The sequence below is a fragment of the Marmota flaviventris genome, chromosome 3, assembly GCF_047511675.1.
Source record: "Marmota flaviventris isolate mMarFla1 chromosome 3, mMarFla1.hap1, whole genome shotgun sequence".
NCBI classification, from domain to species: domain Eukaryota; kingdom Metazoa; phylum Chordata; class Mammalia; order Rodentia; family Sciuridae; genus Marmota; species Marmota flaviventris.
This window is the reverse complement of record NC_092500.1, coordinates 47,649,714-47,674,557: the sequence shown is the minus strand read 5'-3', so window position 1 is coordinate 47,674,557 and position 24,844 is coordinate 47,649,714. Positions and strand designations below refer to the sequence as shown.

Sequence of the window (24,844 nt, the reverse complement as noted above, 5' to 3'; positions counted from 1 at the left end):
TTAGATTTTTTTCCCTAGATATTATTTCTATTTCCTAGGTTTTTTTCCTTTTGAGGCTATTGTGAATGATATTGTTTTCCTAATTTCTTTCTCAACAGATTCATTATTGGTGTATAGGAAAACTTGATTTCTGTATGTTGATTTTCTAATCAGCTACTTTGCTGAATTTGTTTATTAGCTCTAGCAATTGTCCAATGGAGCTTTTTGGATCTTCTAAATATAGGATTATATCATCTGCAAACAGTGATAATTTGACTCCTTCCTTTTCTATTTTCATCCCTTTTATTTCCTTTCTCTTTCCTAATTGCTTTGGCTACAATTTCTAGTACTATATTGAATAGGAGTGATGAGATCCTTGTCTTGTTCCAAATTTTAAAAGAAATGCTTTCAGTTTTTCTCTATTCACTATGATGTTGACTTTGGGTTTGCATGTATAGCCTTTATGATGTTGAGGTAGGTTCCTTCTATCCATAGTTTCTTCAGTGTTTTTTTTTTTTAATCATGAATGAATGCTTAATTTTGTTGAAGGTCTTCTCTGTATCTATTGAGATGATCATATGATTTTTGTCCTTGATTATATTTATGTGGTGAATTACTTTTGTTGATTTATGTATGTCAAACCATCCTTGCATCCCTGGAATCAAACCAACCTGGTCAGATGTACAGTCTTCTTAATATGTTGTTGAATAGGAATTGCTAATATTTTATAAAGAATTTTTGCATTTAAGTTCATTAGGGATATTGGTCTATAGTTTTTTTTTTTCTTGGTGTGTCCTTATCTGGTTTTGGTATCAATCCATATATTCTTTTGAATTTTTTTTTAATTGCCACATCACATTAAAAAAACAAAACAAAAACTTCCTCCCTCATCCTCCTGGAGTTCTCACTGGGTTTTGCCACTTTCACCTACTGTTTACTTATGGAAATTCTCTCCTATTTCCTTCCATCATATCTTTGCTCCTGGTTCTCATCCAGCCTCTCCATTTCCCCTCACTCTCTTTCGGTCCTCCTCCTCTGTGTCTGCCCCATAATCCTGTTTCTGAAATGCTTTGATTGAGCACCACAAGCTTACCCAGGGGTTCCCATAGATCTATAATCCAAACCCCATCACCAAGTTCTAGACCTATGTTCACAGTTGCCTAATGTACACACATGTCCTCAGCTTCCCCAAATTAGTATAGTCAAACTGGAACTCATTAACCTTCCCCATCCCGATTCCCATCTTCACTGTCTGCTACATGTTGCCACTTCTCCAACAAATCTCCTGTCTTATTAGTCCATTTGGTACTGTTATAAAAAAATGCTATTACCAATAGGTAATAGGTAATTTATAAAGATCAGAATTTTATTTCTCATGGTTCTGGAGACTGGGCAGTCCAAGATCAAGGTCCCTGCACCTAGTGAAGGCCTTCTTGCTGCATCCTCACATGACAGAGCAGAAGGGTAAAAGAGCAAGCTGGCCAAATGCTGCATGAAGCCTCTTTTGTAAGGGCCTTAATCTCATTGCCTGAGCTTGGAATAATGGTCCTAATGTAGCATTCCAAGTAGTCTTTTCTCTGGGGACACCTCCATATTCATATCTGTGAGAGGCAGTTTGATGTAGTGGTAAGAGCATGCCTAGGGCCAGAGTTCTAATCTTTTTCTTTTTTTCTTCAGTAGGGAATAAACCTAGGGTCTTGTGCACGAAAGTATTCTGCCACTGAGCACATCCCCAGCCCCGCCAAGTTCTAATCTTGGTACCACTTCCTTCTAGCTGTGTGATTTTGAAAGAGTTCTTTATTCTCTTAGACCTATAGATCTGTATCTATAAAATTGAGACAATACTAGCGTTGACAGTGTTATTGTGAAGGTTAAATGATAAGGCTCAAACTAATACCTGGATTAGTGCCATGTTTGTTGTCATCATCATCAGTAGCAATACAGTCATTATTGTCATCTATGTACCAGCTACATTGAGCTTTTCATAGAATCTTGAATACACTTTGCTTTCTCATAACATGAGGCTTTAACTCCACCCACTCAATGCACTTTCCTTCTTCTTCATCTAGCAAGCTTCCCTGGCAAAGTTAGAAGCAAAAATTCATGTGCTTATTCAGTGCTTCATCTGTAGTTTTGGATTAGCACCCTTCACATTGATACCTGTGAGATGTTAATTCATGTGTTTCATGTCTCTCTCTCTAGAAGACAGTGAGTACTTGAAGGTTAAGACTTGGCTTTCTCTCACTTGTCTTTGCAGGGATGGTGTCTTACAGGTAGTAAGGTTAATGAGTTACTCAGAAGATCTTTGTTAAAATCTTGACCACTACTTCTTGTGGAAAAGCAGGAACCTTGATCATAATATACATAGTATCTTGGTTTGTGCTTCTTTTCTTCATAAATATTTTAATATTAGAATCAACCAATCTGGGGAAGAAGTTGCAGCTCCTCATCAATTCACATTGTTCAGGTTCCTCCTGGATCTGTTAGCCATCATGGTGATTTTCCTCTGTTAGGTGATACTATTTCTCTTTAAAAGGAATTCTTTATTGGCAGGTAGTAATGGAGGTAGTGTGATATCCAACATAAAACATGGTAGAGATGCAAATTGGGGATGGAGAAGGATGGAAACCAGAGTCCACAGGGAAAAGTTCAGGTTGGAACTCAAATTGGGTCATGAGCTGAGCTGAGAATCAGGATCAATACTTGGAAGTCACAGGATAATAGTAATAATCAAACAGAGGAGAAGAAGCTGCATTCCTGAGTGAAATTAGAGGCTCTAGTGCTAGGAAACATTGTTATGGTAATAAACCTGGGTTGTAGGAATGATATCAGGAATGTCTGATGACAGCATCTTTCCCATCTGAAGCTGCATTTAATAGGCCACCCACCTCAGCTCTGAAAACTGACTACTATAAATCACACACATTAAACTTGAGCTCCTGATTTCCCTTGCATATGCGGTGATGAATGAAAGAGCAGTTAGAGCTTAGGCTCAGACCTAGATTGCCCTGGGTTCAAATCCTGCTTCTATTGCATAGTAAGACACTGCCTCGGGTCTGGAGTGTAGCTCAGTGGTAGAGTGCTTGCTTAGCATGGGCAAGGCCCTGGCTTTAATACTCAGTACCAAAATAATAAAGGAAAGAAAGATGATGTCTTGGCAAATGACTGGGCCTGTTTCTTCATCTATCAAATGGGAGTAATAATTACATCATAAGAGAGACGTGAGAAATAAGTGAGATGAAATATATAAAGTCTTTTGCACGGTACCTGACATATAGTTATTGATTAGTGAATGAAGTAGTAGTACTATTAGTAGTACTAGTAGTAGTACTATTCTATAATTCGGAAAGAATATTTCTTCTTATGAAGGAGCTCCACTAAGCAGCCTGTGATAAGTAAAAAAAACACTACCACATAACAGATGCTTGACTTTATGTTAGACATTATCAACAACACAATCAACAAGTATATGATATGGTCACTATCTTACAGATGAGGAAACAGGTTCAGAGGAATTTCCCACCTTGTCCAAAGTAACACTTATTATATATTTGAGCTTGGATTTTCACAGAAATCTGTCTGACTTTGAAGGCCTGTGCTTCTAGCTGTTTCACATGTTGTTTTCTAAACAGGCTGCAATGGAATATCTATAGGGGTAACTGTAGAACTTAACAGTTTCTATTAAAATAACCGGTTGTATCTTTCTCTCGGTCTCTCTCTGACAATTTGCATGCATTCTGGACTGTGAGCAGTTGGTACATTACTGCCATCTGGCATTTTTTGGCAAATCCCAGCTCTAGCACCAAAAGATCAGGTGTTAGTGGTAAAAAGGCAATGGTTTATGTTTACAGAGAAGATGGATAGAAACTCAAATGATAAGGCCACTAATAAGAACACAGAGATAAAAGAACACCAACCCTGATCTGTAGTACTGCTTGGTGTATAACAAGGGAATTTAGGCAGCAGGTTTGCTCAGAAGTGTAGTGGAAATATTTACTCGTAATCTTGTAATTTTGAGTAGCCAGACTCAGGACAAAAAAGCCCAGCAAGAAAACACCCTGATATATTTGATGCCCTGGTGTTAGCAATATAAGAAACAAATGTTGCATATAGCAATAGAAGAAATATGATCTAAGGAGAATATCATCTGACCTGGTATTTGGAATTGATGTCACTCTCATAGGGTTAAAGCTATCAGTAGCTTTAAATGTTGAGAGCTGGGAGATGTACTTCCTAAGAAACCCTATAGTGTGCTGGTTAATCGAATAAACCTTCATTCACACTGACTTGGCTGAATCTTGGTTCTTTTGCTTCTCATAAGTATGACTTTGGGCTATTACTTAACCATTTAAAGTTTCCCATTTTTTTCCCCATCTGTAAAACGGGGATAATAACATCTATCTCTTAGGGTTAAGAGGATTGATGACAAAATGTTGAAATGGTGAAATAAATGAGAGTTATTGATTTTTATTGTGACACTTCCAAGTGTGAAAAACCAAATTGCTTCCCTTATTTATTTTAAAACATGAATGTGTACAAGCTGTCCATACATTTCTTTCTTAAAGAAATACTCCTGTCACCGGGGAGTTATTACAACTTTTACATGTTCACATTAATTCCAGAGCCCTTATAATCATAAAATCCATTTATAGCCCTTAGTTGCCAAGCAACAAAGGACAAAGTACTGAGTATTTCCTTTTAGTGCAAAAGGTTCAGCTTTTCCATGTTGCTCTCAAAATCAACATTTTTCAGAAAAGACAGAACAGTGAAACTTAATAGCATATTTCTAAGGCTTAGTTGGCATTCCTTGTATGGGGATAAAAATCAAAGCTGAAAGGAATAGATTGTTATTATTGTTCTGTTTGGCATAGCCTAACGCATTTTGTGCTAATTATGCAGCAAATCTACAAGAAGTTCTGAAGTCAGACTGCAAATTCATTTGAGGAAGAGAACTCTTTTCCTTTTACTTATGTTCTGTGATGCTCTGGCTTCCAAAGCATTGATTCTTTTTTGTCTGTTGTTAATGATCTTGCAGGAAAGGCTGAGGTGGAGTTAAATTCAAATGAAAGAATGTTATCTTTTGACCTTGGTAATCACCAACTTCAAATAGGTCATTCACCAGTGCTTTGGCAAGGTCTGGAAAGCGGGCTTTTAAGGCTCATAACTGAACTAAATTATCTACTTCCTTAAAAGGGATCAAAACTTGCAATCACTTCGGTTGTTTTTATCCACAGATAATCAGCAGGTAAAGGTTTGGGAGTCCAAAATAATCAAAAGAATATTCTTTGCTGGATATCCTATAAAGAACTCTAGTATAACTTATATTTTTAAAAGCTCATAAAAGCATGTATGCAAAACAGTTTTTAAATTTGCATAGCCATTTCTCTATTCATCTGTATTAAAACAGTGCAAAAGCAGATTCAAATGTTTTATTGGGTGTTTTACTGCCCTTGTCCCCATATGTCTCCTATGTATGTAGTGGGCTTCTATAGAATGCAAAGAGTGGAAACAATGGTCTTCTTCTTTCTTCCCTTGTTGAGTTAGGACACTTGTTGCATTGAAACAAATCTATGGATATAAGTCATACTTAATGTTCTACCTATAGGAAGAAGCAGAGAAGAGACTTATAAGCTATTATAATTCCAGGAGGTAATAGTCAAGTCTCTTCTGCTGAGAGTAAATGTCCTTTGGAATGATTTTCATGCATGAACCTAAGAGTAAGATTTAGCTTGTTAGCATGAGCAGTCTGATTCCAATTGATGAGAAGTGGGAGATTTTGAAATCGATTATCCATGTGTCTCAACCTTTGAGTACCAAGAAGCATTTGAGCTACCACTTCCTCTTATTATCTCCATGAGGATAAAACAAAGACCAAAGGGAAAAAAAAATTGCTTCCCTTCCCTGGGAGAAGCAGGTTTCTGTGTGAGAATCTGAAATAGCCTGAAATGAGGTTGAGGAGGGCAGTTGTGTGAAACAATGCTCCAAATTTGTTCTCTGTTGGATGCTTTTTATGGAAATATGGAAAAACCAAAAATCCCAAATCTTACATTACTTATTCTCTGTTTCATTCCTAACCCATCTTTAGTTTCCTTCCCACTTTTGTTTGTATTATACTGTTTATAGAGCTTAATATTTCATATACTTTTATTTCTATCAACTCATTGCCCTAAAAAAATGGCAGATGTGTCTAAAATCACTTTGACTTTAAACACTGCCTTCTCCACACTGCCTAAAATCACCTTGATAAATACCAGGGTTGAGTTGAAATCCTGGTTCTTTTGCTCCAAATGCAACCCCATCTGCCCCTCACCCTGCCTTCCCCAAAGAAAAAGAAGATAGATACATACTGGCTTACGAGCTTCCATATTCTGGGGCTAGATGTCAGAAGAACATAAAGTAAATATGCCCAGTCTTTGGAAAATCCTCCGGCTTTCTATCCCCTCCCCACTTTACCCCAGGCCCCTCATAATCTCTCACAGACTGGTCATGGGATGCCCCAATTCACCCCCTCTCCCAACAGAGGCAGCAGTTTCTAACTTTTAGACCTCACTGAACCCCCTCCCTGCTTTGATGAAACTGATCTGCCTGGAGTTCAGTAACTGGTTCACTGTTGAGTCTTGTCTTATGGGGAAAACAGGTAGGGGGAAGAGAAGGAATAAGAGGAAGCACACTTACCATATGCAAGCACCTTAGTGGGATTATATGTGCTATTGTGCTTAGTCTGCAAATAGCGCTCTAAGGTGTGAAACCCACCCCCTTCCTCCTGATGGTGAAATAGGCTCCATGAAGTTAAATAAGGCTGGAATTTAACCCAGGTCTGCCTGATTTGCGGTTTCCCACATCTCATGTTCTTCTGACCTCCAGGTCAACCAGGGTCCCTCCTTCTGAGGCACTCTTCCCTCTCTTGTTCACAACTGTTCTCTCCAGGTCCTGGCTTTGGTGTCATCCCCTCAAGTCTTTTTCTGTGTCTGTCTTATATGGACAGAAGGAAAGAACTGGGTCTCATTCACTTTGTAGCTTCAGTACCTGGAGACTGGCACACAGCAGCCGCTCCAACATATTTGTTGAAACAACAGGTGAAATCCGAAGACTAGGCTCTTCCCAGGATTCCAGATCACCTGGATTTTCTTCCCTTATCTCTTGTATCTAAGAAAACCAGATCCTAATAATCCTAAACCTGGCTGAAGACTCAGGCAGTGTTCTGTTGGGCTGTTCCTCCCTCTCTGCTTGGCTTGGTTGGACCGGAAGGCAGTGCTGAGGCACTCCTGAAAGCCACAGGTGTGCAGCTTCCTTGTTCCATTTTCCTGAACTTGCACCACACAAGGGGCAAGATTGAATTTTCAATACTGTATTCCAAGTGAGTCGAACTTGTGAAAAGCCTGTGGCCTCTTTAGCTGTCCTTCCTTTAGGAAGGTTTCCTCCTCCTCCTCCTTCTCCTCCAAGAATAAACTTGGAGTGAGGATTGAGAAAATAAATAGTAAAATTTTCTTCCTCCTCCTCCTCCTCCACTTTCTACTCCTTTCTTTTGTCTTCCTATTCTCCCTCTGTTTTGGCTTTTGGCAAAATTAGACTTTCTAACAAAACAAACCAGAATAATTCTTAAAAACCTTGGATATAAAATCAGTGAGATTACTTGATGTGTTCCCCTGTCACTTAATTTTTTTTTTGTCAGTTTCTGTTTCCTAAATTATCTTCTATGGTTCTGTGGTGGAATCATTGATACTGGTTAATAGGCAGTCAGTTGTGTTTTATTTTTCTTCTGGTATTTTATTTACTCCTGTATTCATTAACAGTAATGTGTGTACTGAAGAGAAAAATGAATGAGGCATGAGAGTCTAATCCTCATGTTGTCGGGCTGGGAGGAAGAATAGTTTTAAGTATTCAAAACTAACAAAAATGGATTCCCAGACTCCCAGGAAGGCCAGGGGAATCTTGCTTAATTTATATTTCAAATACTAATGTAAAGGGGAAAGATAAATGAGCTTGATAATCTATTAGTGGAGACAATGAAACTACTTCCATCAAAATAGAGGTCACATGATACAGCCAAGAGGCCATCTTCATTTATTTATTTATTTAGTTAGTTAGTTAGTTATAGATGGACACAATACCTTTATTTTATTTATTTATTTTTGTATGCAGTGCCAGGGATGGAACCCAGTGCCTCATGCATGATAGGCAAGAGCTCTACCACTGAACCATAATCCCAGAACCCCCGAGAGGCCATCTTCTCTTCTGTGAATCCCACATAAATTTTTAGATTGTTCACTAAGAAGCTGTGCAAATACCACAGGGGCAGCTCTCCAAAGATATCGAGCCAATCAGCACTCATTTATTATTTACTCTGAGTGACTCTTGAGTTTGTGAAAAGGCAATAAGGAACACATTCCTGTGGAATTTTAATAACATTAATGCTAAGAGAACTTAGACTCAGCATTTTAAAGTTATAAATATGGCAGACACTATCAGCTGACACACCTACCTTCAGAAGCCTGATCTGTTCAGTTAGAGGAGAGTCCTTGAATCCAGGAAGGACAGCTCTGACCCAGCTCTATCAGATGAACTGTAATTGGTTTAAACCCGTTTTTATAACCTCCATTCTCTCCTCTTTTTGATTTATAATTCAGGGATTGCAACTTTTTTTTTTTGCAACCAACATCTGTTTTATAACGGGAAAATGCCTACATTTGCTGAAGTTTAACATTAATAATAATTTAACATGTTGTTTATTTTTTTATTAGGAATAATAATAAAATAGTTTTTACTAACTTTTTGTGGATTTCTCCAACCCTGCCTTCTTCTATTACTTTTTATGATTCTGAAGAAAGTAAGGAACACATATGTTATTTTATAGTAAAAACACCCGAGCCCCTGCAATGACAGCTGGGTTATTGCAATCTGGGTAATACTTAAGCTCAATAAGACTTTTTGCTTAAAAAAAAAAAAAGTACCTTTTGCTTCTCTGAAAAGTGGAGATAATGATCATAGTGCCTATCTGATAGAATAAGCTTGGTGTGAGGATTGAGAAAATGAATGTAAAATTCTTAGCACAGTATTGGTACATAATATGTTCCCTAAATTTACCAAGTATTCTTCCTCTCCATGGGCAGCTCTCAATGAGTTGCTTTGTGATTCTTTTGCACCCTGCTGGTCTTCCTCTGGGCACTCCACTCTCATCAGCATTCCTCTTAAGTCTCATGTCACCAAGGCTTGATCTGCACCCAGAGGAACAGGGATCTTACCTTCTGATTTCTGTACTCTCTGATTTTAGTATTATAACCTTACATCAATTTCTTTGTCTTTCCAACACTTCCTCATCACAACACAACTTAAAGACCTATATCTTTATTATCTATTCATTCATAGACCAGGTTTCTCTATATTATAGTTACATAATTAGCAAAAAAACAACAACAACAATGTAAAGCTGCATGATCAACCTACTGAATTTCATCTTGTCACAATCCAGTCATTCAAGATTAGATGCAACATATACTGTGCCTTGCCTGCCTCCTTCTGGCTGGCTGCATACCTGGACAGTTTGCATTCTCTGTATTTATCCAAATTACAAATAGCATTATTCTGAAGGATGAGAATAGTGTTTTTACACTAAATATTAAGATTTTTTTTACCAGGTTAGCATTCTGGGGAACAGTTGTTCTCCCAAATACAAATTCACTTAATTCTGTGAAATACTAATGTAATTCCCTCTTCCTTTTTTGGTCTGAGTTATCATTACTAGACAACCATGGCCATCCATCTTTGACCTACCCTAACCTGCTGCTCTTCCAAAACGTCTCCTTAGGTCTGACTTTCAAACTCTGCTGTCACTGTCTGTTTGTCTGTGCTCCCCTTCCCTACCTTGAAGGTGAGGCTGAGTGTTGCTCACCATTATATTTCCAGTGCCTGGTGCACAGTACACCATTAAATATTTATTGAAGGTTGAATGAATGAGTGACAGATTTTGTTAGGTGTCTACTTGAGATCAAGGCACACGTTTCCATTGAGAGTCTCCTATCAGCTGGTCAGGCAGCTGAACAGGAAGGGGAAGGAAGTCCATCTGCCAGGCTAGTTCTTGATGCAGCACAGTCTCCCTGATGTCTTCTACTTTTCTCAGAGTCCAGCAGCCAAGTTTATAATAGTCTTTTTTAGAATTCTGCATCTTCGACAGTCATAGAAAACCCACGTGAGGGCAGATCCTGTTTCACAATGTGCTTGAACTATTTTTTTTTTACTCAAGTTGGATAAAGATTAATTTTCATTTTATCTCTCAATTATCAGCCAATAAGTTCCAGGTGATTCATATCATGTTAAAGTCCAGAAAGAACCTTTGAATTCGGTCACTCTTTGCAACAGAGGGTCGTGTTACCTCTGCTCCATGAACTGATTAGATTCTTTCTTCCTAGGTCAATGTAAGACTCCCTATTAGGAGAGCAGGAAATTCCCAGGATTCCAGGACACTAGGTGGAGTTTTCTTGGGGGCACTGCCCTGCTGTTTACTTCTGTCTCCAAGAGTGCACATAGCAGGATTGACATGACATGACCTTGAGCAGATGAACTCCTCCCCTCCTTCCCAGACTCCTCACCCAAATCTCATTTCTCATCTCAAGGAACCAGCATGACTATCAAGATAAGTCCTGTGGAATTGCCTAGACTCCTTCTAACCAGTCACAAAATCCAGTGTTTTATCCTCCCAGGTACTACTCACGTATGATGTGGTACTGGTCATTGTTTAATAGCCAAATATCTGTGTGTGTGTGGGGGAACCTGAAGGCTTATTTATCGATGGCCAATTTACAAGGTGTAATTACTCTCTCTGTGACTAGTTTCCAGCTACTAACATGATGTCACAAAATAGGAAGTTGGGATGCGATGCTCACAGGTGCAAGCTGGCTCCTGTTGAGTCATTTAGGTGTCCTGTACTGCCTTGTGTACATTTCCACGATCACCTCAAGTTGCTTTGGAAGATTTTTATGTTATTTTGCTCATTGACCTGTGAACGTCTCAAATATAGAAAATAACGATAGTGACAGAGTACAATTTATTATGTTGTTATCTTTGCTAAGCCCTTTGTGTGCATTATCTCATTTGGTTCTCAGAAAAAAACTCTGAGTAGATGCTCTTACTAGCCTTATTTTACAGATAAAGAAACGGAGGTACTGAGAGGTTAGATAACTTGCCCACAGTTGCTCAGCTGAGAAGTGTTTCAGCTAGGATTTGAGTCCAGGCCTGCCTGTAGAGCCAGGACTCTTAAATACTGATGCTCCTTTGCCTTTGTGTCTCTAGTTCCTGGCACTGTGTGGCCCATAAGAGGTGTCCACTGTGTGGAGAGTGATATCATCAGGAAAGGCTAACACTGACAGTGTTCTCACCTATCTCTGCCCTAGCCTTGCATGGCTGCAGTCTAGTCGCCCAACTGTTGGCTGAATGACCTTTCAGAATTTTAAACCTGATCATATCACTCTTCTGCTTAAAATCTGGTGTCTTCCAGTCTCTAGATAAACTGTTCACCATTCATAACTACATTTATTCCTTCAAAGTTCTACGTATCATGCAGTAAATGAAATAACTACCATATTCTAGATGCTTAAAATCTGTATACTCAAAGAGAATTTCAACCCTAGAGGGGCTTATTGTTCAGCGAGAGAGGCAGACACACAACACACAATTGCTACATGGTTAAAATGAAAGTCGTACAGCTGGTAGCAGGTCCAGGAAGGGCATCGCTGTCTCTGCTGTGTTCTTCACCCGCCTGCTGGATTTGGCCGGACTATTGGCACACTTTCACAGGAGTCCTGATGCTAATTATTTGAATTTATTTGCACCCTTTCTTTTCTGTTCCTAGAATGTTGATCATTCCCTTTCACCTTGCTTGAAAGTCCTCTCAAGTGTCACCTGCAGAAAGTCCTTGGCTCCGAACCAGCCAGCCTGGTTGAAAGGCCTCTGTAGTATTCAAGCATATGTTCATTCGGACACTCTAGCTCATTTTCTCAGCCTCTCACTGTTTCTGATTTTATTCCTGGACACAGAGACGACACTAAGTAGATTTGCAAATAAGTGAATGAAACATGTAGTCAGTTAATGATTGGAGATGTTTCTGGGAAATGTTATCCTTACTCATCTAACTCTAAGCTGGTTGTGCTTCTGAAATGTTAGATTTTAGATCCAGTTCAACTTCCAATGGATTTTCAAGGCAAAATTCTCCTTGGCAAATGTGAGAAGGGGAGTATTTTCTTTCCTCTTCTCCCTATTCTTCTTCCTCCTCGTCTATTACCATTTTTGCTCTAGTGTCTCATGAACACGGCACGTCAGAGGGCAACTATGTTTGAGTCCGAAGAGTAATTATTTGGGAGATCCTCCTGATTGCTTTTGAGAATTCTTCAACAACAACAACAAAACAACTATAGTTGTAACAACACATGTTGACATCTTGCCTGTCTTCTGGCATTGTTGTGTGTCACAGAGGATGAAATAACTGATGAAGAAAGGAACAAGAGTATGTGTTAAGCTTGTAGAAAGTGATTTGGGAAGGGGACCTATCCAAAGGAAATCAGAAGGGTCTTTACACAGGACTGGTGGGTGGTGGATGGGCAGGTGGGTGGAGGCGGCAGGGAGAATGAAAGGTCTTTGCAGTGCCTCCCCTGCTCACACCTTGGAGAGGCCCCAGAGGCATATATATGTTTATTAGTAGGTCCTGTGAGTGCAACTTGGCTTTGCCTGTGTACTCCCTCATAACCTCACAACCCAGTACTTTACAAGGTGGCAGGACAGGTCAGCCTACTGCAACTGTTTCTGTGCCTGGAAGAGGAGGTATAGAACTAGAGTGAAGAAAGGCCTTACTTTTCAAAAGCAACCAAATTCAGCTGCTCCACACTCCCAGGGGCCCTGGGAAGCTTCTCTTGTGAGCAGGACTGTGGCAGCCCTTCCCAGCCTCAAAGGCATATGTAGAAAAAGGTGGAATCAAGGTATGCAGCTGAGCCTCCCAGACAGGAAACAAGATGTCCAGGGATGCACTCATCGCAGGCTTGGGTGTTATAAACAAGTGTTTCAGATATTTAGAGCAAAAGTGATTATTTTTAAAAGCACAGGATTTATTTTAAGAGCCAGTTGAGAGATGCTCTCTGTGTGTAAAACCTCCTGAAAATAGTTTTATCTGACACTGTAGATTTATTTTGTTGAGTATTTCCTCTGGGTTTGGAAAGCGCAGATGTGATTTTAGAGTCCTAGACAAAGCCAGTTACTGCAGGGATCATCCTCCTTGCTCATGAAGGTGCTTGGTCAGCTCATGCCAGGAAGGCCCTGGGAACTGGGGCCCATCTATTTCCACCTGGGGAGTGTGTGCAAGTGACACATTGGTCAGGTCTTAGAATCTATGAGCCACCTATTTCTACCTAGGGAATTTGTGTGTGTGTGCACGTGTGTGTGTGCGTGCGTGTGCATGCACATGCATGTGTGTGTGTATTGGGGTGGGGGTGCTGTATAAAGCAGATGGGACACCAGCAGGGGCTTCAGTGGGAAACTAACCAGATTCCTCCCTCCATCTGTTTTTCTTAGCGACTGGCTTGCCCAAAGCCCAGAGAAGCAGTGGGAGCAAGCCAGTCCTCTTTGGTTGCTTGCATTGCTGGCAGAGGTGGAGGGGTACAGTGTGGAGGCAGGGGGGAATAGGGGTGGTGGTGAGAACATGCTCAGGATTCAAGGCAGGACTGGGTTGGCTTTCCTGTGTGTCACTTATAAACTGTGCAATTCTGGGCAAGTTAGTTAGTCTGTTAATCACTTGGCTTTATCCCTAAATTGGGATCAATACTAACATCCACATCCTGAGACTATTATGAAGATTAAATAGGAAAATGCAGGGAAAGTGCTTATCCTTTTGCTTAGCCCAGAATAAGAAATCCAAACTCTAAGTGTCCCTGTCTGGACAACTGCAGTAATGTTCAAATTTATCTCCCTTCTGTTCTCGTCCCCCTATAACACTTTCCCACGAAGCAACCACAATAACCTTTAAAAACATGTAAAGCATACCTTGTTCCTTCGCAAAGGTTTTCCTTTGCTCTCACTTCCTCTTCTACTCCCTTGCTTTTGTGATCTAGACACTGGAATGATTCCTTTCTCAATATACTGAGCACAGTCCAGACCCGGCTGATGCCCTTCTCATTCCCTCTGCCTGGCATCCTCTGGGGCACCTCCTGCCTGACAAAGGCCACCAAATCAAAAAGAGTCTATCATACATACCACCTGCTTTATTTTCATCAGTATCTGGATGTATCTGTTTACGTATTTAATTTTTCATGTCATGTATATCCTACCTTACCCTCACTGTTGCTACCTTTCCCTCCCCCAGAATGCAAGTCCCTTATAATATTCTTTTATTTTTTTCACTGCTGTGTCCCTGGAACTTGGCACAGTTCTGGGCACATGGTAAGTGCTTAGTAAGTATTGGCTGAGTCAAGGAAAGGATAATGCGTCTTGTCCTGCCATCTCTACCTGATCCTTTCTTCAAAGTTTAACTCCAAGACTAAACTCCAGGGCAAGGTCATTTCCAACCATCACAGTTTTTAGGGATCTCCTTTTGCGAATTTGAGAGGCACTTGGGATATGTTCCATCTGTTTCCTTCTTAGCACATGTCCCTAAATACAGTTGGTGGTGTCTCTTCTCCACTTTCCCACAATTCTAGAACATAGGTAAAGAAGAAAATCCTCCAAATTCTTTTTATTGTGGCCAGAATAAAGCATGAGCGATATTGGCGTGAAAGTCAGTTGATGTATTGAATATCAAGGTACCTGGAAAACACTTCATAAGTTCATGAAGAACTTATTAAATTATCTATCATTTATTTAAGATTTTAATAAAAGAAAGAAAAGTCTTTGAGCTTCCCTTTGTTGGCAAAAACAAAAACAAAAACCCCTAGTTATTTCATATCTTGTAGATGTATTACAATCCAAGAGAAAAGCAAAGCATTTTATGCAAGCGTGCCACACAGAACGGAGACTGGGAGTTGTCAAAGACAACATGCCCATCACACAGTGTCCTCGACATCCTTCTAAATAATGGGTTTGAGTGAGTTTGTGTATCATGGCATTTTAGAGAGCAGTTGACTTCAGCGGAACTGGCTCCTGTCTGCATTTTGCACAAATAAACAGTCTCAGTTTTTCTCTTTCTACAGTGGCATGAGGTGCTCCCATACAATTATTTGGGAATTGTATGGCTGCAGGGGAGGTTCTCATGCCACTCAAATGGCAATGATAAGACAAAGCTTAGTCAGAGGGCTCTGAAGGAGACTCAGATTTCAAACTCCTTTGTTGTTAGGGTGCAAATATGTTTGCCCACCCACTAGAAATGGCAGAAAGGATGGGGTAAAGAAGGACACACAGAACAGGGAGCATATGCCCCATTTAGGTCACTGCTGTTTTTTTTTGTTTTTTTTTTTTATACGGGGGATTGAACCCAGGGGTGCTCTACCACTGAACCACATCCACAATCCTTTTTATTTTTAATTTTTGAGAGAGAGTCTCACCAAGTGGCTGAGGCTGGTATCTACCTTATAATTTTACTGCCTTGGCCCCCAGAGTCCCTGGGATTGAGGGTGTGTGCCCCTTTGCCCGGCTGTAACCTTTTAAGTCAAGGACCATCGGTCCAGTCCTTTCAAGTAATTCATTCACTCATTCAGCCAATACACTTTGACAGTCCACTGTGAGCCAGGGAACAGGGCCAGGTGATGAGTTACAGTGATGAATGAGACACCTATGGTTTTTGCCCTCTGAACTGTCTCTGTTGAGCAAGATATTGGCAATCATTAAGAGGTTTTGATTTGGGAATTATTAATTGAAAACTTTAGAGATAACATTTGCTTTCAACCTTGATTTTTATGTGGTCTGAAAAACTCGGTTTTTATGTAGTAATTTTGTGTGGGTGCTTTTCATTGTCTCCATCATGGTTTAACAACTCTCCTTCCAAAATGTACAAACATATGTCCCTTTTTTCTTCAAATAATATTATGTTTTATCTAAATCTTCCATATATGTAGGAATTTATTTTGATTCAGGGTAAGATTATAGTATGTAACCTATTCATGTTTCATGAACATGAAATGATGCATTTATCATAACCTAACTACCTATAAATCTATTTGACTTTATTTATGGACTTTATTTTATTCAAAAGACTGGTCTGTTTATTGCTACAATAAGAAATTTATATTACTTTCGAATATCTTTCTTATTAATAAAAATCCCTTATCCTGCTGGGTGTGGTGGTGCACGCCTATAATCCCAACGACTCAGGAGTCTCAGACTGGAGGATTGTGGGTTCAAAGTCAGCCTCAGCAAAAGCGAGGTGCTAGGCAACTCAGTGAGACCCTGTCTCTAAATAAAAATGCAAAATAGGGCTGGGGATGTGGCTCAGTGTTCGAGTGCCCCCGAGTTCAATCCCTGGTACCCACCTCTCCTCCCAAAATCCCTTATGCCAGTAGTGGTGACACACACCTGTAATCACAGCAACTCTGGAGGCCGAGGCAGGAGCATCAAAGCCAAGCTGGGCAACTTAGTGAGACTCCTCTATCAAAATTAAAAAAAAAAAAAAAAAGGACGAGGATGTAGCTCAGTGATGAAACTCCCCTGGGTTCAATTCCCAGTACCAACAAATAAATAGATGCTGCTTATTTACTCATCTAATTTTTTTCCCTAGGAATTTTCATATAAACTGTAGATTCATTTTGTTATTTTAAGAAATTTTAAATTGTGGTTGTATTAAATTTATAAATTAATTTAGGAACGTTTACATATTTATACTATTACCTCTTTTTGTTCTACCAAAATATGATTTTTATTTACTCAAGACTTCCTTTAATTATATGAGAATTTTAGAGCTTTCTTTTGATTTTATCAAGCTTATTACTAGGAATTGTATTCCTATTCTAAACGGGATTTTTCTGCATTAACTTTCCCTAGTAGCCGTTGTTTTGATTATAGAAACCTATTGATGCTTTTAAATCGTACATTTGTCTTGGCCTCCTTATTGAAGTCCATTATGTGTAATACATTTTGGTTGGTATTCTTTGGCTTTATAAATTTAAAGTTATTGTCCTCTGCAAATTGCTTTCACCTTTCTGACATTTATCCCTCTCATTTTGATTTCCTGATTACATGGGAAGCTAATGTATTAAATAATAACATGGTAACAAAAAGGCTTTTTTTCCCCCAATACTAATGGAAACAATTCTAGCTTTTAAATTATTAAACATGACTTTGGTTGTTATTTGATGTGAGTTTTCTAGCACACACACATATATATATATAACAAATATTATGTGTATATGGATGTATATAATCTTAAGGATCTAGTCATTGGAATCCATGTGGAATATTCCGTGCCTGTTGGCATTGATCAAGAAGGTCAAATACTTTTTACTTTTAGAATGTGAATGGTAGTATTGAATCATCCTTGTGTTCCTTGATGATAAATTCTCTTAATCTCAAATTCCACTTGGCAACATTCCATTTAGGACTTGAGTGTAATATTCACAGACAATATTAGTCTGTAGTTTCCTTTATATATTTCATCTATGTCAGATTTGGGCATTGGTTTTCTGTTGACTTCATTAAAGGTATTTGGAGACTTTTCTTCTTTCTCTATGTACCGAATTGTGAAATTAGTGGAGGAATTATAACATTGCTGAAGTTCTAAAAGATGACATATGCCATTGGACCTTGCTCTTTTATGCAAGTGTAGGGTGAGGGCCGTGGGGGAACATTTTCTACGTTTATTTCATGGATACTAGTCATTTTAGACTTTTTTTTTTAATCTTTGAATTTATTTTGGTAATTTTGTTTTTAAATTATCTTAGAATATCATTTTGTACAAAGTTGTACAAAATATTTTTCCAACATGTAAAATGATTATTTTTGAAAAATGTGAAATTACTTTGAATTCTATAACCTAACCAGTGTTGGTAGTGGTGGAATATTATTTATCACCTATGAATATTTACAGATAGAAGAATAAATAGGTGGATGGATAGACAAACTCTAGATAGGACAGAGGGGTGGGAGGGAAAGGAGGAGGCAGAGGATTAGCAAGAATGGTGGAATGTGATGGACATTATTATACAGAGTACATGTATGAAGACACAAATTGGTGTGAACACACTTTATATACAGAGTTATGAAAAATTGTGCTGTATGTGTGTAATAAGAATTGTAGTGCATTCCATTGTAATTTATTTTTTTAAAAATCAATAAAAACCTTATAGTACATTAATGTACTATAGTAATTTACCATATTAATTTTACTTGAATTTAACAGAATCAAAAGAAACTCTAGGGATTACAGAATTTAATATAGTTGCTTATTTGCCCTTAGAGATATCAGTTCCAAAGGATTCTTCCAAGGTTAAGAACTGAGAAAGTTATTAAAAATTTGGAGTAGTTTTTTAAAACCTGAATGTACTGCCTACATTTGAACATGTAGGTAGTACCATGTTTGAATGTGATTTATTCCCCTGAGCTCCTGCAGTTCAATCTCCAAATCCATGTGTTAACGGGATTAAGAAGTTGGAAACTTAATCCAACTGTGGTATTGAGGTGAGACCTTTGAAAAGTGATGGTTTAAATAAGGTCATTAGGTTGGAGCCCCCGTTATTAAATCTGTGTGGCTTTATGAGAAGAGGGACAGAGTCCGGACATATCTAGACATATATATTCCCTGTCTCTTGCTGTGTACTACCTTAACTCTGACGGCCAGAAGGTCATTAGTGGAACTTAGCCAATGTCAGCACCATACTCTTGAACCTCCCCAACTGCAAACTAAATAAGACTCTGTTCTTTATAACTTAGCTTGCCTCATGTAGTTCATTATAGTTAAAAAAAAAAGTGACTAAAAAAGGTGGTGAAGATGCACTCTGAGATGTGAGGACATGATTAGTATTACATATTCTACTTTCAAACTCCTAATTTTTATTGCTTATATTATTCTTCCTTAGAGTTTCTTACTTTTAACTTTCCATCTGTAGCTACTCTTTCCTAGCTGTTCAGTCAAAATCCCAATTTATACGAATTCATGGTTCATGAGTTTATTTCCTCTTCAGGTTCTGTTTTACCAAGTTCTTTATTTTGAATTATTCTTGATTGGTGGAATTTCATTGTCAAGGAATGATTTTCAAGAAAGGCTCATGAAAATTTTATCCCCTGAACGTTTTTGTTTTGAAATTGTCTCTCTTTTGCCTTTATCTTTGGAAAAAAAAAATTCCTGGGTACCTGATTTCTTTCTCTTGAACCATTGCAGAATTTATTAAATGTCTGCATAACATTTCATGGAAAGAATGTCAATTCTATATTCACAGTCAATTATTCCCAATCTTCTGTTATTATAAAAAAGCATGCCATGATATTCTTCTGCACATTTTTAAAAAACATTTATGTGACTTTTCCATTAGAGTAAATTTAAAGTAGAACTCTAGGTCAATGTAAATATGCACATTAAGATATTTAGAAACGTACTAAATTACTCTCAGGTTATTTAATTTATGTTCCTTTCAGCCAGCCGTGAACAGAGGGACTTATTATTTCCATTGTCATTACCAGTGGGTTTTAGTAGTTCTCTGAATATATGTGAATTTGGTAGGCAAAAAATATTTTTCTGATCTTTTAAATTCTGTTCCTTAGTAAGATTTAAGATTTCGTACTTTGTAAACTGCCCTTTATCATTCTCTACTATTTTCCTAGGGGAGGTGTTGATGGTATTGTTGAAAGAACATTTTATATATGAAGAATTTTGATTCTTTTCATATGTATTGAAAATATTTTACAGTTTGTCTTTCATTTTTTTCTTCTATTATACTTATGATAATCAAAGAGTGCTAAATATTTTGGGTAATAATTTTTATAAGAAACAAAATATTTTCCCACTTTCAATTTTCCACACATTACAAAAGGAAAAGTAGTACAGTAGAGAAAGCTGGCAGACGTACCATAAACAAGGGATGAATATTAACATAAATAATGAGGCATTATTATCTTCCTGGTGTAAGTCACTAAAAAGGACATAATATCATTTATGTAATAGTCTTGCCAAACACATGTAATTTGAATGTAACCATTCAAATGAGAAAATATGAGGCAAACTAAAGTTGAATAGAATTTTATAAAACATCTTTTTAAAAAAATCTAAAAACTCATGGCAACTGAATGAATTGTGTTATCCTGGATTAGATTCTTTCTTAACATTATTAACACTTTAGACAACATTATTGAGACAATAGGCAAAATTTGAATATGGAATGTAAGTTATAAAATAAAACCGTATCACACGATGGAATTTTACTCAGACATAAAGAAGAATGAAATTATGGCATTTGCTGGCAAATATATGGAACTAGAGAATATCATGTTAAGTGAAATAAATCAGTCCCCAAAACACAAAGGTCAAATGTTCTCTCTGATATGTGGATGCTGACTCACAATAGGTGGTAGGGAGAAAGAGGGGAGGTTCCTCCATGGAGTGGAATGGGGGAAAGGGAGGGAGGATGGAAATGGGAAAGACAGTAAAATGAATCAGACCAGTGAAACTCCACATGATGTACAACCATAAAAATGGAAAGTTATACTCCATGTATGTGTGATATGTCAAAATACATTCTACTGTCATGTATAACTGAAAAGAACAAATTTAAAAAAACTGTATAACGTTGACAGTCCTGATTTTTATAATTGAATTATGATTGTGAAAGTAATGTTTTTGTACTTGAAAACACGCTATGAAACATCAGGGATAAAGGCAACATATTTTCAATGATTCAGAGAAGTACGATAGGAGAGTGTGTGGTATGTGTTTATATATGTGCATGTGGATGAGGCGAGGAGGAAGAATAGTGCAAGTGGTGAATCTTGGTGAAAGGCATATATGAATTCCTTTGTTTTCTTATAGCTTCTCCATAGGTTTAAAATTAATTCAAAACAAAATGTTAAATGTTCCTTTTTCCTAAAAAAAAAAGTGTAAAGTGAAATTTCTCAATCTTCTTTATCATTTCTGGTTTTCATGCCATGATTGAAAAAACCTTTATCTCAAGATCATAAGAATTTTTTTTCTATGATTTCATTTTCACATTGATCTTTGATCTATCTGAAATTTGATGTTGAAGAAAGAAAATGAACCAGGTTTTCTTACCTAAATGTCTAGCCAATTTTCCCCACAATGTCTACCGAATAATCACCCTTTTCTTGCTGGTAGTCAAAGTATATACATAATACGTACGCAAATTCCATATGTCATACATATATGTAATATTTCTCTGCCTTGGATTTGCATTCCTTTGATGCATTCATTTGTGTATCTCGGTACTCATTACTCCTCCTGGTCATTCTTGCATATGTATTCTTCCAAATGTTAAATATTTCAGAGAATTGTTTCAAAACGTCTAAATGTGGGGATTATTTGATTTGAGCAGCACACAAATCAATTAGAAAGGCTTTGCAATATTGAACTTTTCAATCAACAGTGTAGGTCTTTCCATTTTTAAAAATCTCTTCTTAAAGCCCTTCATGGAGGATTTTTTTATTAATTTTTTTTAGTTAAAAAATTGTCCCTAAGTATACATTTAAATTTTTCATACTCTTGTAATTTTGAATGGAACCCCTACCCCCACCCATGATGTCCATATAAATAGTTGGCTGGTTATTAGTTTTTAATAGCATCAGTTTTAACATTTAATTTTGATCAACCAATCTATTTAATTTTTTGATCATTTCTAATTGTCAGTTATTTATCTGGTTTGCTAGGTATAAAGTTATGGTATCAGCATATAAAGATGGTTTTGTCTTCTTTATAATATATATTGCCACATTACATTTTAGATTCTTTGAAAATTCTAACAATATATATTATAATCAGGCAGAAACCAACAAATTTATTTTCATTTTCCAAATTAAGAAAAAGGACAGAACAGTTGTATTATATTTTAAGAGGTCTACAAAAATAAAGTGAGATGTTGAACTTTTTGTTGAGCATGACAAAATTATTCATCAACCAACAAACCAGCCATATAACTGTTCGTCTGTCCATCCATCCACCAAACCTATCCAATAAATCATTACTGCTTGTCTCTTCTATGCCATGGATCCTTGTGGATACAATAAGGAAAACATAATCCTTGCTTTTATAGAATTGAGGGGCAGGGAGAGTAAGAGAGAAAAGCACAAGTGCACAATTTTTTTTATTAGAGTATTATATTTATACATAGTAGTTGGGTTCATTTGGACAAAATCTACATGCATGGGATTTTATGAACTCTATTTCAGTTCCCATATTCCTCTTTCCCCCCTTTCCCCCTTTCTCAATTCTCCTTTCTAGACTCTACTAATCTTCCTCTCGCCCATTTATTTATTTATTTTTGATTGGTGCATTCTACATATACATGAAGGTGAAATCCCCTGTGGTGTATTTACATATGCACATATTGTGATTTTGTTGAGTTCTGGATTTCCTTCCCTTTCCCATCACTCCTCCCTCTCTATTGCCTTCTTCTACCCCACTGATCTTCCCTATATCTTTATGATTTCTGATCCCTCCCTCCATCACCACCTTCTTCCCCTTAATTTGTTAACTTCCAAATCTGAGGAAACATTTGACCCTTGACTTTCTGAGTCTGACTTATTTCGCTTAGTAATGATATTCTGTGTTTCCATCCATTTACCCACAAGTGCCTTAATTTCATTCTTCTTTATGGCAGAGTAAAACCTCATTATGTATATAAACCACAATTTCTTTCTTTCTCTTTTTTTTTTTTTTTTTGAGGATTGAACTCAGGGGCACTGGACCACGGAGCCACATCCCCAGCCCTGTTTTGGATTTTATTTAGAGACAGGGTCTTGCTGAGTTGCTTATTGCCTCACCATTGCTAAGGCTGGTTTTGATCTCATGATCCTCCTGAGTCACTGGGATTACAGGCATGCATCACCATGCCTGGCTAAACCACAGTTTCTTAGTCCATTCATCTATTGATGGGTGTCTGGGCTGAGTCCATAATTTGGCTGTTGTAAATTGTGCTAATATGAACACCGAAGTGATTGTATCACTATAATAAGTGATTGTATCAATATAATAATATTTTAATAGCATTTAAGGTAAAGAAAGCATTCAGTGTTTTGGAAGCACATAAAAGGGGCACCTACCCAGCCTGAAGACTTGCTGGAGGAGGGTGGCATCTAAAGAGATTTCTGAAGGAAATATTTAAATGGAAGAAAGACAGACCACACTCTCAATAAATGCATTGTGCTATGTTGTTGCTTTGAAATCTTGGGGTATGAGCTTGTCTAAGTGTTTAACAGTCATTCTGAAATCTTCATGGCTCTTAAGATTTTCAATTTGCCTTTGCAGCTCAGGGGCCCAATGGCACTCTGGAGAACCCAGCCCTGGACACGAGTCTGCTGGAAGAGTTCTTGGGCAATGACTTTGATTTGGGGGCCTTGTAAGTAATGAGAAAACTGCTCTCCCTGTAATGTTTAAGAAATTATGAAATAATTAAATAAACTGGGAATGATGCCTCCTTTTCCATTTTTTTCCCAAAAGAGTTTGGTAGGATTGGTATTATTTCTTCTAATTATTATATAATACCAACTTTCTATTATAATATCAATCTTCTTTGGCAGATTTCACCAGCAAGGCCTAGAGTTTTCTTTGTGGGAAGTTCCCCCTGTTCCCTTCAACCCCTGCCCTTGCAACTGATTTGATATCTTTGGGATATGGAACTCTTCAGGTTATTAATTGGTAGTTGTCAGCTTAGGCAGTTTGTGTCTTTCAATGAATTTGTCTGGTGCATATGTCCATTGGTACAAAGTTCTTCATATTTCCTTATTATATTTTATCTATCTATCTATCTATTAGTACCGGGATTGAACTTAGGGGCACCCAACCACTGAGCCACATCTCCAGCCCTATTTTGTATTTTATTCAGAGACAGAGTCTCACTGAGTTGCTTAGTGCCTCACTGTTGCTAAGGCTGGCTTTGAACTCACGATCCTCCTGTCTCAGCCTCCCAAGTTGCAGGATTATAGGCATGCACCATCGTGCCCAGCCCTTATTATATTTTAATGTGGTGATGATTCTCTTGTTCTTAGTATCAGTAGTTTGTATCTTTGTTTTTCTCTATCAATCTAACAGGAGGTTTATCAATTTTCCTAGCTTTTTCACAGAACCAGATTAAATTTATACTCTTAATTGTTTTTCTGTTTTCTATTTCACTGGTTTCTGCTTTCATTCCCTTCCCTTCTTTTTTTTCCTTCCTTTTAAATTTTTTTACACAGGGTCTTGCTAAGTTGCCCAGGCTGGCCTCAAACTTGCAATCCTCCTGCCTCAGCCTTCCAAGTTACCGGGATTGTCACTGCACCTGGCTACTGCCCTTATTTTCTGATGTTAATATGGATAGTTCATCTTTCTTTTCTTTTTTATTGTTGTAGATGGACAGCTTGCTTTTATTTTATTTGTTTCATTTTTATGTGGAGCTAAGGATTGAACCCAGTGCCTCAGGCGTGGTAGGCAAGTGCTCTGCCACTGAGCTAAAGCCTCAGTCCCTATGTCTTTCTTTTTTATTCTTAATTTAGACACAGTTAAACTCAATTTTTTTTGTATATAATTCTGTAAGTTTTGACAAATTCATAAAGTCACATCACTACTCTCCCAGTCAGGACACAGAACAGTTCCTTCACCTGCAAAATTTCTTTTCCTTTACCCTTTGTCGTCAAACCTCCTACCCTAACCCCTGGTAACCTCTGAATTGTTCTCTATCCCTATAGTTCTGCTTTTCTCCAGGATGTCACATAAATGAAACACACAGTATATAACCTTTTGGATCTTCCATTTCTCAATGAACAGATT

General features: G+C 37.8%; 1 protein-coding gene across 1 annotated transcript in view; it reads left to right on the top strand.

Annotated features, from left to right (window-relative positions):
- Positions 1-24,844, top strand: part of Myrfl (myelin regulatory factor like) — a 116,450-nt gene that overhangs the window by 10,817 nt on the left and 80,789 nt on the right. The window contains exon 2 of the mRNA XM_027927319.2: positions 23,348-23,438. Coding sequence (XP_027783120.1) covers positions 23,348-23,438 — 91 coding nt within the window. The remainder of the gene's footprint in view (positions 1-23,347; positions 23,439-24,844) is intronic.